The 16,810-nt window shown below is 42.4% G+C and overlaps 1 protein-coding gene across 1 annotated transcript in view; it reads left to right on the forward strand.

The window, feature by feature from the left end:
• Positions 1–16,810, forward strand: part of dhx36 (DEAH (Asp-Glu-Ala-His) box polypeptide 36) — a 132,091-nt gene that overhangs the window by 71,169 nt on the left and 44,112 nt on the right. Inside the window, exon 14 of the mRNA XM_072256930.1 lies at positions 7,766–7,909. Coding sequence (XP_072113031.1) covers positions 7,766–7,909 — 144 coding nt within the window. The remainder of the gene's footprint in view (positions 1–7,765; positions 7,910–16,810) is intronic.

Here is a 16,810-nt window from a genome sequence, read left to right on the forward strand (position 1 = left end):
CTTACCACGATCGTCATCATCATCATTGTGTGCCGTGTTGTATGACGTAGGCTATCATGATCTCACGACCATGATTGTTCTTGGCAAATTTTTCTACAAAAGTGGTTTGGCATTGCCACCTTCTGTGCAGTGTCTTTACAAGATGGGTGACCTCAGCCATTATCAATACTCTTCAGAGATTGTCTGCCTTGTATCAGTGGTTGCATAACCAGGATGTGATGCGCATCAGTTCTCAAGCGACCATCCACCAGCTCTTCCTGTGGCTTCACGTGACCCTGATATCGAGGGGCTCAGCCAGTGTTATACCTTGCCCAAGGATGGCCTGCAGGCTAGCGGAGGAAAGAAGTGCCTTACCCCTCCTTTGGTAGAGATGTATCTCCATCCTGCCATCCAATCTTCCCAGGTTTGGGGAGTCTAAAACTAAAGGGCATAGATTTGAGGTAAAAGGGGAAAGGTTTAAAAAAAAAAGACATCTTTTTCACACATCAAAGATGGTGGGTGTTTGGATTGAACTACCAGAAATGGTAGTGGCGGGTACATTTGAAAAGACATTTGCACAGATATATGATAGGAAGGTTATAGAGGTGTATGAGCCAAGTGCAGGCAACTAAGACTAGCTGAGGTAGAACACTTGGATGGCATGGTCGTTAGTCTGAAGAGCCTGTTCCCTACACTCTGTAACTCTGTCCTTATGACTGTTTATTATCATTTGCTAACTCTTGTGGTGTACAGTACATGTGAATTTTTTGTTACATAACTCTTGGTCTGCCCAGGTTGAAAATGGTGTCTATATGGGTCCAAAAATGTACAGTATATCTGAAAAGTTATTTGGGATATCTTTTTTCTCTAGCACTTAGTAAGAATCCTGCACCAATAATCACAATTAGACATACAAACCTATTCCAATATATTTTTTCTGTTCTAAATGCACATCTGTTATCTATTAATGTTTTCTTGAAAACTGCTTGAGATGTGCTACATTTTTGTGTGGGAGAAGGTTTTGCAAGGCTATTAGTGCATAAATAATTATGAGATGTTTTGGTAGGGTGCATTATTATCACTGTGAAAAAGAATACTATTCCGATGTTTTTGTGTGCTTCTACTGGCTGTAGCTCAGTACTGCCATAATTACCTTTAATCAGAAATGCAGTGCAATCCAGACTATAGATTTTGAGATCGCAGATGTGAATAGCCACCCCTCTTTTTTTTCCCCTACATCTTCACTGGTTTTCTTTTCCAAGTGTATAGTTTGCTTCTGTTAGTATTGTGTCTGCTTTCAACCGTCACTCAGTGCACTCGAAACGATTGGAACCTGGATCTTTTGAGGATCAATGATCAACTTTATTTGCTGTGTTTGTGTGTATAACATGCAACAGTATATAAATACCAGCATGTATTTGCAAGGAGAACAGCATAATAAAAACTGGTTTAATGTGTTTACAGCGTAGTGATTGGGGGAGGGGGTGCGCAAATAGAATGGTTGATAAAATTAATGGTGTGAAGTAATTGTTTTAATAGCCCTATAGTGTTTTACAGAAGGGAGCTTTGGAAGGCAGTTTGCTGGTCCGTAGTGTCTGCAATATTTTTTTCCTGCCTGCTTCTTTGTCCTGGACACATACAAGCCCTGCAGTGATGGCAGACTGCAGCCATTGACCCTTTCTGCTGACCTGACAGTTCTTCGTAGTCTTTGTATATTGTGAGAGGATGCTGCATCAAACCGAGACAGTAATGTGGAATAGTAACAGAATGTTCTGGGAAAGATGAAATTTTACCAACTGCTGCAAGAAGTAGACCATAAAACATAGGAGCAGAATTAGGTCATTTGGGCCATCAAGTCTGCCCCACTATTCCATCATAGCTGATTTGTTATCCTCCTCAACCCCAATCACCTGCCTTCTTCCTGTATCCTTCGATACCATTATTAATCAAGAACTTATTGACCTCTGCTTTAAATATACCCAGTGACTTTCTGTGGTGAATCTGTGGCAATGTATTCACAGATTCACCACCCTCTGACTAAAGAAATGCCAACTCATCTCTGTTCTAAATGGATGTCCCTCTATTCTGAGGCTGTGCCTTCCGGCCCTGGACGCCCCCACTCTCAGAAACAACCTCTACATATGAACTGTGTTTAGGCCTTTCAGTATTCAAAAGGTTTCAGTGTGATTCCATCTCATTCATCTAAGCTGCAGCAGCTAAAGGCCCAGAGCCATCAAATGTGCTTCATACCTTAATCCTTTCATTCCCGGAGTCATCCTTGTGAACCTCCTCTGGATAGTCTCCAATGCCATTTTATCTTTTCTTGGATAAAGGGCCCAAAACTGCTGTGTGACCAATGTCTTATAAAGCCTCAGTGTTATATCTTTGCTTTTATATTCTAGTCCTCTTGAAATGAATGTTCTGCTGAATATTTTTATTAAAAATCTTCACTTTATTCTTTAAAATTGAAAATGGGTTGCTATAAATATTCTGTTCACTCTAGCATTGAATAGAATTGGCCTTTATTGTTTGATTGACTTTTCACAACGAGGCAACAGGATCGTTATGTTAGTGTATAAAACAGCGATGTGACAACTATCTCAGGGATTTAAAGCACAAGTTAATTTGTTAACACAAGGGACTTTGCAAATACTGGCAATCACATGCACACACATATATAAAACACCCACTCACTCACGCCTGGAAGAACTCAGCAAGTTACCCAACGTCTTTGGAAATGAGGGAACAGTTTATGTTTCGTGCCGAGATCCTCCTTCAGGACTGGAAAGGAAGGGGGGAAGACACCAAAATACAAAGGCAGGGGGAGGGGAAGGAGGCTAGCTAGGAAGGTGATAGGTGAAGCCAGGTGGGTGGGAAAGGTAAAGGGCTGGAGAGGAAGGAATCTGATAGGAGAGCAGAGTGGACTATGGGGAAAAAGGGAAGGAGGAAGGGACCCAGAGAGAGGTGAGGACATGAGGTAAGAGGCTAGAGTGAGGAATAGGAAAAACAAGGGCAGGATGGGGGAATAATTACCAAGAGAAGAAATCGATATTCGTACCATCAGGTTGAAGGCTACCTAGATGGAATGTGAGGTGTTGCTCCTCCTCCCTGAGGGTGGCCTCATTGAGGTAAAAGGCAGCCATGGGCTGGCATCTGCCTAGCTCACCAATCAGGGTCACGTGGTGAATGGTTGTATGAACAGCTGGTGCATATCATGTCCTAGTTATGTGGCCACTGATGCCAGGAAGACAGTTTCCGAAGAGTATTGATAATGACTGGGGTCACCTGCCTCGTAAAGACACTGCCCAGAAGAAGGCAATGGCAAACCACTTCTGCAGAAAAATTTACCAAGAACAATCATAGTCCTGAGACAATGATCACCTACATCATGTGACATGGCACATGATGATGTATTTATATTTGTTGTGTTCTTTACCTTCTGTTTTATTGTGGTTCATCGGATCAGAGTAGCAATTACTTCTCCATTCTCCTTTCCACCTGTGCACTGGAAATGGCATTAAACGATCTTGAATTTTGACTCTTCAAAGGAGGAGTAATTAAACATCTAATTTTCTGGAGTGCTCCCATGTGTTGTTTTCCCAAGTTCAATGAAGCAATGAGACGGGTAATATGAATCTTATTTATAGCTGGGGTGAGGATGTGAATCAAGTTCCATATTTTATATTGGCTTTAACAGCTTGGGTTTGGTAAGGAGGATTCCCTGTTGCATTGTAAAGGGACCCTGCTGTAAATTAATTTCATGTAGAGTGCAGCATCGAACTGTGCCTTCCAGAATTGCTTATGTGTTCGCGAAGACACACACAACCATGTTGCATTTTGGAGGATTGTAAATATTGGTTGAACTCTAAAACACATGACATTCTACAGATGCTGGAAATCCAGAGTAACACACAAAAAAAGATACTGGAACTTAGCAGGTCAGGCAGCATCCATGGAAAGGAATAAACAGTCGCCAATTCGAGCTGAGACCCTTCAGGGCACGTCTGTGATGAACTCGCGTTTTACAATCGCGTTAAGCCAGCTGTAACCCAGGTCAATTAAACCCAACGCTGTAATGTTAGAAAGTTCTACCTGTGGAGAGATGAAAACAAGGTTTACCGATTTCTTTTTTTACTGAAAAAAATAATATGCGGGGGCGGGGTGTTGCGGGCTGGACACAGGACGGACAAGGAGAGAAATGCAGCAATAATTAGAAGCTGAAGATGTGAACTGTTAAGAGTGGAATTAGTAGTGACTATCTTTACCCTTTTAACTTGAAACCCTTAGGGTGAAACCCCTGGAGGAGAGATGATAGCGACAAAGGATTGATTGAAGCTACGGCTATAGCATGCAGCAGCTTTAACGAGACAATATCAGCAGAGACCAGTGTCCAAAATCAGTGTAGTCGGGAATTAGTTTGGTAAAGTCATACCAAAGGACTTGGTCAAGTTTTTGTACAAGTTTGTGAATTGACTTTCTGTGGAAGATCAACTTTTTCATTCCAATGAACTAAGAAACAAGATGGCGAGCCACTCAGCATGGGAACAAAATGAGTAATGACGTAGAGGATTTAATATGGTAGGATGTATAAGTTTATTTTCATTCAAAGAATCCGAATTTGATTTTCTGCAAGAACTGATTATTTTTACAAAGGCTTTAAGTTACTGAGTGAAATTTACTTTGTTTAAGAGTTGTGATGTTGGAGAATTGTCATGAAAGGAGTTAAACTGTGTATATATAATTTTTGAATTTGAATTTAAACTTGTAGATATACTGCCTGGAACTGAAACTGAGTTAATAATAATACTTGAGAAAAGGAATTATATTTGGTTTTCTCACTAACTAGGGATAAGTAAAAAGGAATTTGTTGTGGTTTGATATCTAAGATTTGGAATCTAAACAAAATCTTTGAATTTTGTATTGTTCTTGCTGACGTAAATATTTTGTACGTATTGTTTTTTTCCTTATAAACAAAACCTTATTTTCAAAAGTGTGTGGTTTCTATTCGCTGCCTCCTTCCGATACCTGGATTCTTCTGATGGCCTATTAGCACCTAGTGTAATTTGATTTTCTCGACAGAGCGCGATGCCTGGTCAGACACGATAAGACTGGTGCTACACAGGTGTTACACAGGGGTTCCCAACCTGACGTCCACGGACCCCTTGCTATTGATCCATAGCATAAAAAAAAGTTGGGAGCCCCTGGGTTAAGCCTCCAACTGATTTTTTTTTTACCAAACTCCCACAGAGAAATAAAATGTCAATTAAATATATTGGTGAAAATATTACAATTTTATTGAACTAAACCAAAACTAGGCATGGACTTGAGGTGAGAGGGGAAGGGTTTCAAAGGGAGCTGGAGGGCAACATTTTCACTGTGGGTAAATGGAAAGAACTGCCTGAGGAAGTGGTTGATGCAGATAGAATAGTATCACTCACTTAAGAAAAAACACTTGCATAGGTACATGAAGGGTTGAGAGTTGAATGCAGGAAATGGGACTAGCTGGCTGGGTACTATGGTCCGCATGGACTTAGACCATAAGACATTGGGGCAGAATTAGAAGATTTGGTCTAACAAGTATGCTCCACCTTCGATCATGGCTGATTTATTTTACCCCTCAACCCAATTCTCCTGCCTTTTCCCCGTAACCTTTGATACCCTTACTTATCAAGAGCCAATCATTGCTGGACCAAAGGGCCAGTTTACATTTACCTGCTTTTAGTCATGGAGCACTATTAGCAGTGTCTCTATGACTAATAGAATGGGTAACTGAACACTCATTTTATTGAAGTTAAGTGTACTGACCATACAAACTTAAAATTGGTCGTGAGGAGGATATGATATGTGACTATGCAATGAAAAGTTTTGTGTGCATGCCATCCAGACTGATAATTCTGTGCGTTAGTATAGATGGAGTACAGAATGAAATCAGTGACAGAATGCAGGAGCTGGTGATAATAGAATTAACAGGTGGATTAGTCCCTCCATCAAGGGACAAACGTTTACCCACTTCCACAGCCCACGTCACTGAAGTTGTATTGTGTTGCAGGGAGCCTGCTCACAGAAACGTCCTGTACAAAATAAACTTTCACCAACAAGATCTGTTTTCTAACTGCTGCATTGTGCAACTAAAAGCAAATAATTCCTGTGAAGCACTGAGTTCTCAGAGATGCGAATAGCTGCCCCCTTAAGATGAAAAGCCAATAAAATGGAGGAGCCATTCAGCCCATTGAGTTTGCTCTGCCATTTGATGTTGACTGATTTATTTTCCCTTGCAACCCTATGTTCCTGCCTTCTCTCTGTAACCTGTAATGCAGGAGTTTCTGCAGGCGCTGCAGCTCCAGCATGACATGCAGGCGATGCTGGAAGACCTCAGGTCAGGCTGTATCTATGGACTAGAATAAAGAGGTGACATTTTGGGCCAAGACACTTCATTAGGTCTGATAAAGCGACTCTGCCTGAAACATTGGCACTTTATTTCTTTCCATAGATGCTGCCGGACCTGCTGTGTTCTGTCAGCATTGTGTGTGTGCTTCCTTGTACCTTTGACACCATTATTAATCAAGAAACCTCCGTTTTAAATATACTCAATGACTTGGCCTCCACAGTGGTCAGGGAACAATGAATTCCACAGATTCAGTACCCTCTGGTTAAAGAAATTCCTCCTAATCTTTGCTGTAAAGAGATGTTCTATTGTGAGGCTGTGCCATCTGGTCTTAATAACTCTCCAACTATAGGAAATATTCTCCCCATGTCTACTCTGTCTAGGTCTTTCTACATCTGATAGGTTTCAGTGAGAATCACCTCCTAATTCTCCTGAACTCCAGGGAATAGATGACCAGATGATTTCTGCGATCATTCTGGTAAACCACCTCTGGACCACCTCCAATGCCAGCACATCATTCCCTCGATACGGAGCCCAAAACTGCTTACAGTGCTCCAAATGTGGTCTGACTAATGCCTTATATTCTTCCTTTTATATTCTAGTCCTCATGTAATTCTATTTGCCTTCCTTACTTCTGGCTCAAAGAGCAAGTTAAGCTTTATGGAATACTGCACTAGGAATCCCCAGTCCCTTTGAACATCTGGTTTCTGAATTCACTCTCCATTTAGAACATTTGTCCCTTTATTCACACGATATTACATTTTATTCCTTTGTATCACTAGCAGCAGCCTAACCACCATCAGGGACATGCATACAGAGAGTTGCTGGAAATAGGCCAGCAATATCATGAAGGATCCCACCCACCCTGCTCATGGACTGTTATCTCACTCCCATCAGGGAAGAGGCTATGCAGTGTCCATACCAAGACCACCAGACTCAAATGCATTTACTTTCCCCAAGCTGTTAGGCTGACTAACACCTTTTCCTTTTTTTTATTGTGTTCTTTATGCTTGTGTTTTTTTTTGCTGCATCGGATCTGGAATAACAATCATTTTGTTTTCCTTTACAGTGTGCTGAAGAATGACAAAGAATCTTGAATCTGCCAGTTCTTTGCCCATTTTCTAAATCTGTTCAAGTCCTTTTGCAGATTCCCTGTTTCCTTAAGGCTACCTGCCCCTCATCCTTTCTTTGTGTCATCCACAAACTTGGCCAGCAAACCATCAAATCCATCCTCCAGGCATTGACATATGATGATATTAGACCTTCAACAATGCAATCTGTACCCAGGATTATCATTGTTCACGAAAGCACTGCTAATGTATGAGGGGGTGTGATTGAAGTGCATTAGTATTGATAAAACGCACAGCAAAAAGTAATGCTTAAAAATCTTTTATCTTCCAGTATCACCATAGATGACGTGGTCCATGTGATAGATGGGGGGAAGATAAAGGAGACTCACTTTGACACTCAAAACAATATCAGCACAATGGCTGCAGAGTGGGTTAGCAAAGCGAATGCCAAGCAGCGGAAAGGTCGAGCTGGAAGGTAAGGTAGTTTTCTGCACCTGTCGACAGGTATGCATAATGTATAGCACTGAAGCACTGTTTATAGAGGGCAGTCAGTGGATGCTTACAGAGTCGAAGTTTGTTGGTCATAAACTGGGACTTTCTGGTCTCTGGTTAAGCTTTCCATCTTTAGCATGAAGCAAGAATTACAAGAAGATAAAAATGGTGCCAAAGAGTGGTGACCTTGTGTGCCGCTCCAAATAGAATCATCAGGTATTCCTTTCTAGGACTACTTCAGCTAGTCATGACCATGGGTACTTCAGTAAGGTGCATAGCTTTCGGAGACTTCCATCTTTTGTTCTGAGTTTCTGCCACCATCTTACAGATGGGAGATACAAGAGAACACAGATGCTGGAATTTGGACCTGAAAAATAACCTGCTGAAGGCAACTCAGTATGTCAGGCAGCATCTGTTGGCAGGGGGAATGGGAGTTGTTGATGCTTCAGGAGAGGTGCAGGGTCTTGATCTGAAACATCAAAGTTCAAAACAGATTTATTATCACAGTGTGTACACGTCACCATATGCGTGATTCACTTTCACGCAGGCATTCACAGTGGAACAAAGAAATACCTTAGAATTAGTGAAAACCACAAAGACTGACAAACAACTAATGTTCAAAAGAAGGCAAATAGTGCAAATAGAAAAAAATAATATGCTCAGTGGCCACTTTATTAGTTACCTCCTGCTGTAGCCCATCCATCTCAAGCTGCAACGTGTTGTGCGTTGAGAGTTGCTCTTCTAAACACTGTTGCCGCACATGGTTATTTGAGTTGCTGTCGCTTCCTGTCAGCTTGAACCAGTCTGACCATTCTCCTCTGACCTCCCCCATTAACAAGGCAGTTTCACTGACAGAACTGTCGCACATTGGATGTTTCTTTGTTCTTCGCGCTATTCTCTGTAACCTTTAGCGGCTGTTGTGTGTGAAAATCCCAGAAGATCAGCAGTTTTTGAGATAATCAAACTGTCCCGTCTGGGACCAACAATCATTCCATGGTCAAAGTCATTTAGATCACGTTTTTTCCCCTCCTAGTGCTTGGTCCGAACAACAACTGAACCCTTTGACCATGTCTGCATGTTCTTAGTCATAGTATAGTCATAGTCATATTTTATTGATCCCGGGGGAAATTGGTTTTCATTACAGTTGCACCATAAATAATTAAATAGTAATAAAACCATAAATAATTAAATAGTAATATGTAAATTATGCCAGGAAATAAGTCCAGGACCAGCCTATTGGCTCAGGGTATCTGACCCTCCAAGGGAAGAGTTGTAAAGTTTGATGGCCACAGGCAGGAATGACTTCCTATGACGCTCTGTGTTGCATCTCGGTGGAATGAGTCTCTGGCTGAATGTACTCCTGTGCCCAACCAGTACATTATGAAGTGGATGGGAGACATTGACCAAGATGGCATGTAACTTAGACAGCATCCTCTTTTCAGACACCACCATCAGAGAGTCCAATTCCTTCCCCACAGCATCACTGGCCTTACGAATGAGTTTGTTGATTCTGTTGGTGTCTGCTACCCTCAGCCTGCTGCCCCAGCACACAACAGCAAACATGATAGCACTGGCCACCACAGACTCATTCTGCCACATCATTGGGTGATTAGATATTTGCATTCATGAACAGATGTACAGAATAAAAAGGTCACTGAGTGTAAAATAAATAATACTGAGAACATGAGTTCTAAAGTCCTTGAAAATAAATCTATAAATTGCGGAATTAGTTCAGTGTTAAGGTGAACGAACTGATCAGTGCTGGTTCAGGAGCCTGTTGGTTGTAGGGTAATGACCGTTCCTAAACCTGGTGTGGGACCGAAGGCTCTTGTACCTCCTGCCTGATGCTAGCAGCGAGAAGAGAGCATGGCTTGGCTGTAGGGCGTCTTTGATGGATGCTGCTTCATTGTGGCAGCCCCCCCCCTTTGTAAATTGCTCAGAGGTGGGGAGGGCTTTTCCTGCGATGGTCTGGGCTGTACCCACTGTTTTTTGTAGGCTTTTCCATTCTTGAGCATTGGTGTATCCATACCAGGCCATGATGCAACCAGTCAGAATACTAAAATAACAGTCAGTACTTTTGAATTCTGCAGCGGGGGATGAAGGCACTCATCTCGTTTTTCAAGAGTAGAATAACAATGATGGGAAAATCTGCTTGAGTTCAATAGGATTGTACTCAATAGAATGAGTAGATTTGGTGCCTTTGGAATTTTTGATGGCTTCTGACAGTGATTATTGCAAATAGAACAAGGAATAATCTACTGGTGTATGTTTACAATTGCTTATTAGGTAGAAAGTGAAAAGTAGAAGTAAATGGGCCCTCCTTGGTTGGCAGGCTTTGACCAGTGGGATATCATAGGGTTTTATGCTTTATGTATTCCCAATAGCAATAATTTCCCTGACAGGATCGAATGACATTTGTCCAGGTTTGCTGGGGACACTAAACTAGGTGGGATTGTGAGTACTTAAGGAGGTGACAAGGAACTCAGAGTATTGAGTACTGGAGTTGTGATGTTATACTGAGGTTGTATGAAATGTTGGCGAGGCTGAATTTGGAGTATTGGGTGCTGATGTGGTCACCTACCCACAGGAAAGGTATCAATAAGCTTGAAGGAGTATAGAAAAATGTTGCCAGGTCTTGGTTGACTGGATTTGGACTTTATTCCCCAAAGTGTAGGAGAATGAGAGGAGATTTGATAGAAATATACAAAATCATGAGGGCTATAGATAGGGTAAATGCATGCAGACTTTTTTCCCTTGAGTTTGGATGAGATTGGAAACTAGGAAGTCACAGGTTTAAGGTGAAAGGTGGAATATTTAAGGCAGGGGTTCCCAACCTGGAGTCCATGGCATAAAAAAGGTTGGGAACCCCTGATTTAAGGGAAAGCTGAGGGGGAACTTCTCAACTCAGAGGGAGGTGAGTGTGGAACAAACTGGCAGCGAAAGTGCCGAATGCTAGTTCAATTCCAACAGTTAAGAGAAGTTTGAGTAGGTACGTGGATGAGAGGGGTATGGGTGCAGGTAGATGTGGCTAGGCAGACAAACAGGTCAGCATGGACTAGATAGGCCAAAGGGCCTATTTCTGTGCTGTTGTGTTCAATGACTCTAACTCTCCACTATGCGTCTCTAGAAACATCGGCAATTCCCTTCCTTTCCCCATCACTCCCAGCAGATCCTACCCGGCCAGCTAAGTTCTAGCAGCAGTCTGCTTTCTTACACATATTCACAAACCGTATGGCTTTTTTACCATTTGCCTCCTGATATTAAATGCTCTGGTGCAAGCAACACTTTTTCATTCATTTTTCTGCAACTAGTTTTCATGCTTTAATTATTCAACCGAAAATATACTGCTAACATCTTCGTTACGGATCTTAAATTGCTTATGGTAAAATGATTATGGTAAAAACCAGTATTGCTTTCTGTTCAAAGTACATAAGATACAGTTTTTTTGTAACAAAGGGCGTGAGGTAATGTTGCAGGTCTATAAAACTCTGGTTAGACCAGACTTAAGAGTATTGTATTTGGTTCTGGTCACCTCCTTATAGGAAGGAGTTTGAAGCTTTAGACAGGGTCCAGAGCAGATTTACCAGGATCCTGCCTGTATTAGAGGGCATATCTTATGTGGATAGCTTGAGTGAGCTCAGGCCTTTCTCTTTGGAGTGAAGGAGGATGATAGGTGACTTAATAGAGATGTACAGGATGATAAGAGGCATAGATACAGTGGTCAGAGACTGTTTTTTCCTCCAGGGTGGAAATGGCTAATACGAGGGGGCACAATTTTAAGGTGTTTGGAGGAAAGTACAGGGAAGATGTCAAAAGTAGTGTTTTTTTTAACATACGGAGTGGTGGGTGTGTGGAACGCGCAGCCAAGGGTTGTGGTAGAGGAAGTTGTTTTAGGGACAATTAGGTGATTCTTAGACACATGTTTAAAGGAAAGATGGAGAGAAGGGTTAGATTGATCTTGGAGTAGGCTAAGGGGTCAGTACAATATCATGGGCCGAAGAACCTGTACTGTGACGTACTGTTGGGCATTCTTATTTATGATTTCGCGCATTCTCCCTTTGAGACAAGAGGATCAGATTTGTGTCACTCTAAGTCAGGCAAACTCAAGACAAGGTTATTTAAGTCTGAAATAATATATGGAAATTTGCTACAATCTTTAGCATAATTGTGGATTTTGAAAGGGTACTTTGTATTGTGCACCATTGCCGACACACAATGTACAATCCCAAATGATGATGTATTTTATAGAGAATTACGTTGGTAAGTTAAATAGCTGCAGTTAACTGTGCAATTGAACTGACTGGTTTGTCAATCTCATATGTCATTTGTGTGCGTGTGTGGCCATTGTGCAGTGTATAGATGGTAGATGTAAGGAATCTGTCAGAGCTAACAGTCAAAAGAAAAGCAGCAGCGGATGAAATAATTTAACCATTTATACATTCAGTGGCCACTTTATTAGTACAGGAGTGTACCTAACGGAATGACCACAGGAGTGGAAACCAGGGTGGTTTTTTGCTGCTGTCGCCCATCCATTTCAAGTGTCAACGTGTTGTGCATTCAGAGATGCTGTTCTACACACTGTTGTAGCATATAGTTATTTCATTTACTGTCGCCTTCCTGTCAGCTTGAACCAGTCTGGCCATTCTCCTCTGACCTATCTCGTTAACAAAGCGTTTTGGCCCACAGAACTGCTGCTCACTGGATTTTTTTTTTTGTTTTTTGCACATTCTCTGTAAACTCTGGAAATTTTCTTGTGTGAAAATCCCAGGAGATCAGCAGTTTCTGAGATACTCAAACCACCCTGTGTGCCACTAACAATCGTTCCATGGTCAAAGTCACTTGGATCACATTTCGCCCCCATTTTGATGTTTGGTCTGGACAACAACTGATCATGTCTGCATGCTTTTACACATCGAGTTGCAGACACATGGTTGGCCAATTAGATATTTGCATAAATAATCAGATGTACAGGTATACCTAATAAAGTGGCTACTGAGTGTATAATCCCGTAACAGAGACTTTGCTAATAGAAGAAAGCTTGATCTTGCCTTTTACTTTATTTTCATATAGCATGTAGTTACATTCAGTATTTTGCCCTAGTACATTGTCATTTAAGTCATAGTCATACTTTATTGATCCCGGGGGAAATTGGTTTTCGTTACAGTTGCACCATATATAATAAATAGTAATAGAACCATAAATAGTTAAATAGTAATATGTAAATTATGCCAGTAAATTATGAAATAAGTCCAGGACCAGCCTATCGGCTCAGGGTGTCTGACCCTCCAAGGGAGGAGTTGTAAAGTTTGATGGCCACAGGCAGGAATAACTTTCTATGACGCTCTGTGCTGCATCTCGGAGGAATGAGGAATATCAGTTATCCATTAATTGTGTCGGAGAATCACATTGCTGAATTAGTCATTTGACTGCGTATTGCAGGTATTTACATTTTCATATACCATTCTGTGTAAAAGCGCTAATTTGAATATGCCTGAACTCTTTCGATTTTGTGTTTTATAGTAGGTGTTTCTCGCTTGTTTTTTTTTTGCAGTTTGTGTGATTTGTTTTTTTTTACATGGGGGTGGAGTTTGATGCTTTTCTTTGAATGGGCTCACAGTTTTCTTTGTTTATGGCTGCCTGTGGGAACACAAATCTCAGGGTTGTTTACTGCATACATACTTTGACAATAAGTGTACTTTGAGTCTTGAATCCTGTCTCGGGCTTCTGGACCAGTTTCATTCGCCTCAGCACTGAACTGTTCAGCAGCCTGTCGAATCACTTTCAGAAAGTCTGCAGCTCGTGTTCTCAGTATTATTTTACATTTTTTAGTTTATTTTTACCATTTGTCCTCTTGTTGGTCTTTGTTATGTGCAGTTTTTCATGGATTCTGTTGTGTTTCTTTATTTTCCTGTGGGTTCCTACAAGAAAATGAATCTCAAGGTTCTATATGGAAACCGTACATTGATAAGTTGGGGCCACGGTAGTGTAGCGGTTAGCACAACGCTGTTGCAGCTCAGGGTGTCGGAGTTTGGAGTTCAGTTCTGACACTGTCTGTAAGAAGTTTGTACACTCTCCCCGTGATTGTGTGGGTTTCCTCCGGTGCTCCGGTTTCCTCCCACAGTCCAAAGGTATCCTGTTTGGCAGATTAATTGGGCATTGTATATTGTCCTGTGCTTAGGCTAGGGTTAAATAGATGGGTTGCTGGGTGGTGTGCCTCAATGATCTGGAAGGACCTGTTTCTCACCATATCTCTAAATAGTATAAAAATAAAATAATAAATTTACCTTGAACCTTGAACTTTAATAGAAGCAGCTTTGAAAGGAAAGTGACTTAATAAGGTAAATAAAAGCATTATTCATAGAAAATTGCCTGTAGTGGTTGTCAGTCGTAAATGGACATACATAGTCTAAGTGGTTCCAGCTAGATGAGTGACGGTGATCGCTGTAGTTTGACAAAAAAATTCGCAGCCACACACAGTCTGAATGCAGATTAGGACCTGAGTCGGGACGGGGGTAAAGCTGAGTCAAGTTTTCAAGATTCAAGTTTATTTATCACGTGCACATCGAGACATACAGTGAAATGCGTCTTTTGTGTTAACACCCAATGCATCCGAGGGTGTGCCCACTGTTGCCTCACATTCCGGTATCAACGTAGCATGCCCACAATGCTTAGCAGACCAACACAGAACACAACGGGTGACAAAACAACAGCAAAACAAGCCCCATTCCTCCCTCCCACCCACCCACACACACACCAAGTCCTCCACTAGGAGGATTAGAACTCAGCTTTTCAAACAGTGGGCTTTAACATCCCCAGTGGACTCTCAGGCATTCACAGATTTTGGGGGATGGGGGTGGGTTCTGACCTTCGGGCCTTGACTTCTGAACTTTCAGTTGACCCTGGGGCCTGGATCTTTGGCATCAACCCAGGTCAAGCCAATCACCGAATCCTCGGCCTTGGACTCTGAGCTCGCCAATGACAAGACCCCAAACACTAGGTCTGGGACATTTACATTGGCCATAATTCTAGGAGAAGCATAGCGATTGGAATTGAACTCCTGTCACTGGTGCTACAACAGTGTTAAGCTAACTGCCATACTACCATGCCACCCATTCTAGGTCCCACCTTCTCCTCTTTTTTAGGGAAAATTGTTACTGGATCACTCATCCTATTAAACCTTTTATAGTATCAGAGTGACACAGGCGATTCCGAGGTTACAACAGGGGGTTTATTCCTGAGAACTGCTCATATCCTGACATTTTTGTAACATCAGCATGTGAGAGTGCGACGATGCACGTGAAGAGCAGCCACCAGCTGGCCTCACTGACTCAGCCTGTGTAGCGCTCCCACCTCTGCCCGACTAGTCCCAGCCCCTGATTGTTGTGGCTCAGGAAGAGGGTCAGAGAGAGGGCACACAGAAATGCATTGCTCCCGCCTGGATAGAAGATAGCTATAGTGGCCAGTAAATTCATCCCCATCTATCCCTCTTGTTCTCCCAAATGCTGCTTTGTATGTACAGGGTGACTGGGAGTCAGGCATTCGTAACTGGGAGTTTGTAATCCAAGAATAACTAATACGGATGCAGAGAGAGTCAGTCTCTCTCAGTGTGTCTGTCTGTCTGTCTGTCTCTCTCTCTCTCTCTCTCTCTCTCTCTCTCTCTCTGTCTCTCTCTCTCTCTCTCTCGCTCTCTCTTTCCCTCCCCCCCTCCCCCCCTCTCTCTCTCTCACACACACACACGCACACACTCTCTCACACTCACTCTCTTTCAGGCCCAGACCCTTCAGTTTGTAATCCAGCTGCCAATCTTGTATTGATTCCTGTAATTCTGCTATTGATTTAGGACTCTGCATCTAAAACTTCTCATGGCATATTTCAAATTGACTTTAATATTTGCAAAGATGGGGAAGTTTAAGGATTGTCAGAGGAGGTGTTTATTTAGTGCTACAGCCCTTTGAACCAGGCCGCCCCAGTAACCCCACAACCCCGATTAACCTTAACGTAGTCATGGGAAAATTTACAATGACCAGTTAATCTACCCGGTACATCTTTGGTCTGTGGGAATAAAGTGGAGAAAACCCACACATCCCATGGGGAGGATGTAAAGAGACTCCCTACAAAAACTCTCGAATGCCCTGAGCTGTGATAGTGTTGCACTAACTGCTACGCTGCTGTCGCACCTCAGGCAGAGGATTCTTCTATCCCCTGCCCTATCTGGCTTTTGTATCACTCCAGCCCTGCAACTGCGTTGTGTGAAATTTCCCAACAGGGTGTTTAAAAGATTGAAAGAATGATTAGCTTTGTTTGTCACCTGTACATAGCAATGTATAGAGAAGTGCATCTTTTGCATCAAGTCAAATCAGCGAGGTTTGTACTGGGCAGCCTGCAAGTGTCGCCATCACTCGAGTGCCAACAAAGCATGTCCACGACTTACAAAGCCGTAGATCTTTGGAATGTGCAAGGAAATTGGAGCACCCAGAGGAAAAGCATGTGGTCTCAGGGAGAATGTACAAACTCCTTACAGCAACGGAAGTCAAACCTCGCCTGCTGAAAAACATTATGCTAACCCCTATGCTACCACGTTTAGTTCAGGGGCCGGCTGAAATTAGACAGTAGGTCTGGCCAGTGTCATCCACGCCCCTTGCAATCACAGGGTTTATAAAAATGTCATTGCAGTATGAATGGTTAACACATTCTGCCGGTCGAAAGCCGCTGGTGCTGTATTAGTTATCGGTTGGCCCATTTCAGGACTACTGCAGCCCTTTCATTGGCTGCTTTGGTGTCACAGTACCGGCTTCCGGCATCAAAGTACTGCTAGCGTCTTGCTATAATGCATGTGCAGCACCTGCTGTCTGGGTCACCGTGGACTGGGGTTCGCACGAACAGT

The sequence above is a fragment of the Mobula birostris genome, chromosome 4, assembly GCF_030028105.1.
Source record: "Mobula birostris isolate sMobBir1 chromosome 4, sMobBir1.hap1, whole genome shotgun sequence".
Classification (NCBI taxonomy): domain Eukaryota; kingdom Metazoa; phylum Chordata; class Chondrichthyes; order Myliobatiformes; family Myliobatidae; genus Mobula; species Mobula birostris.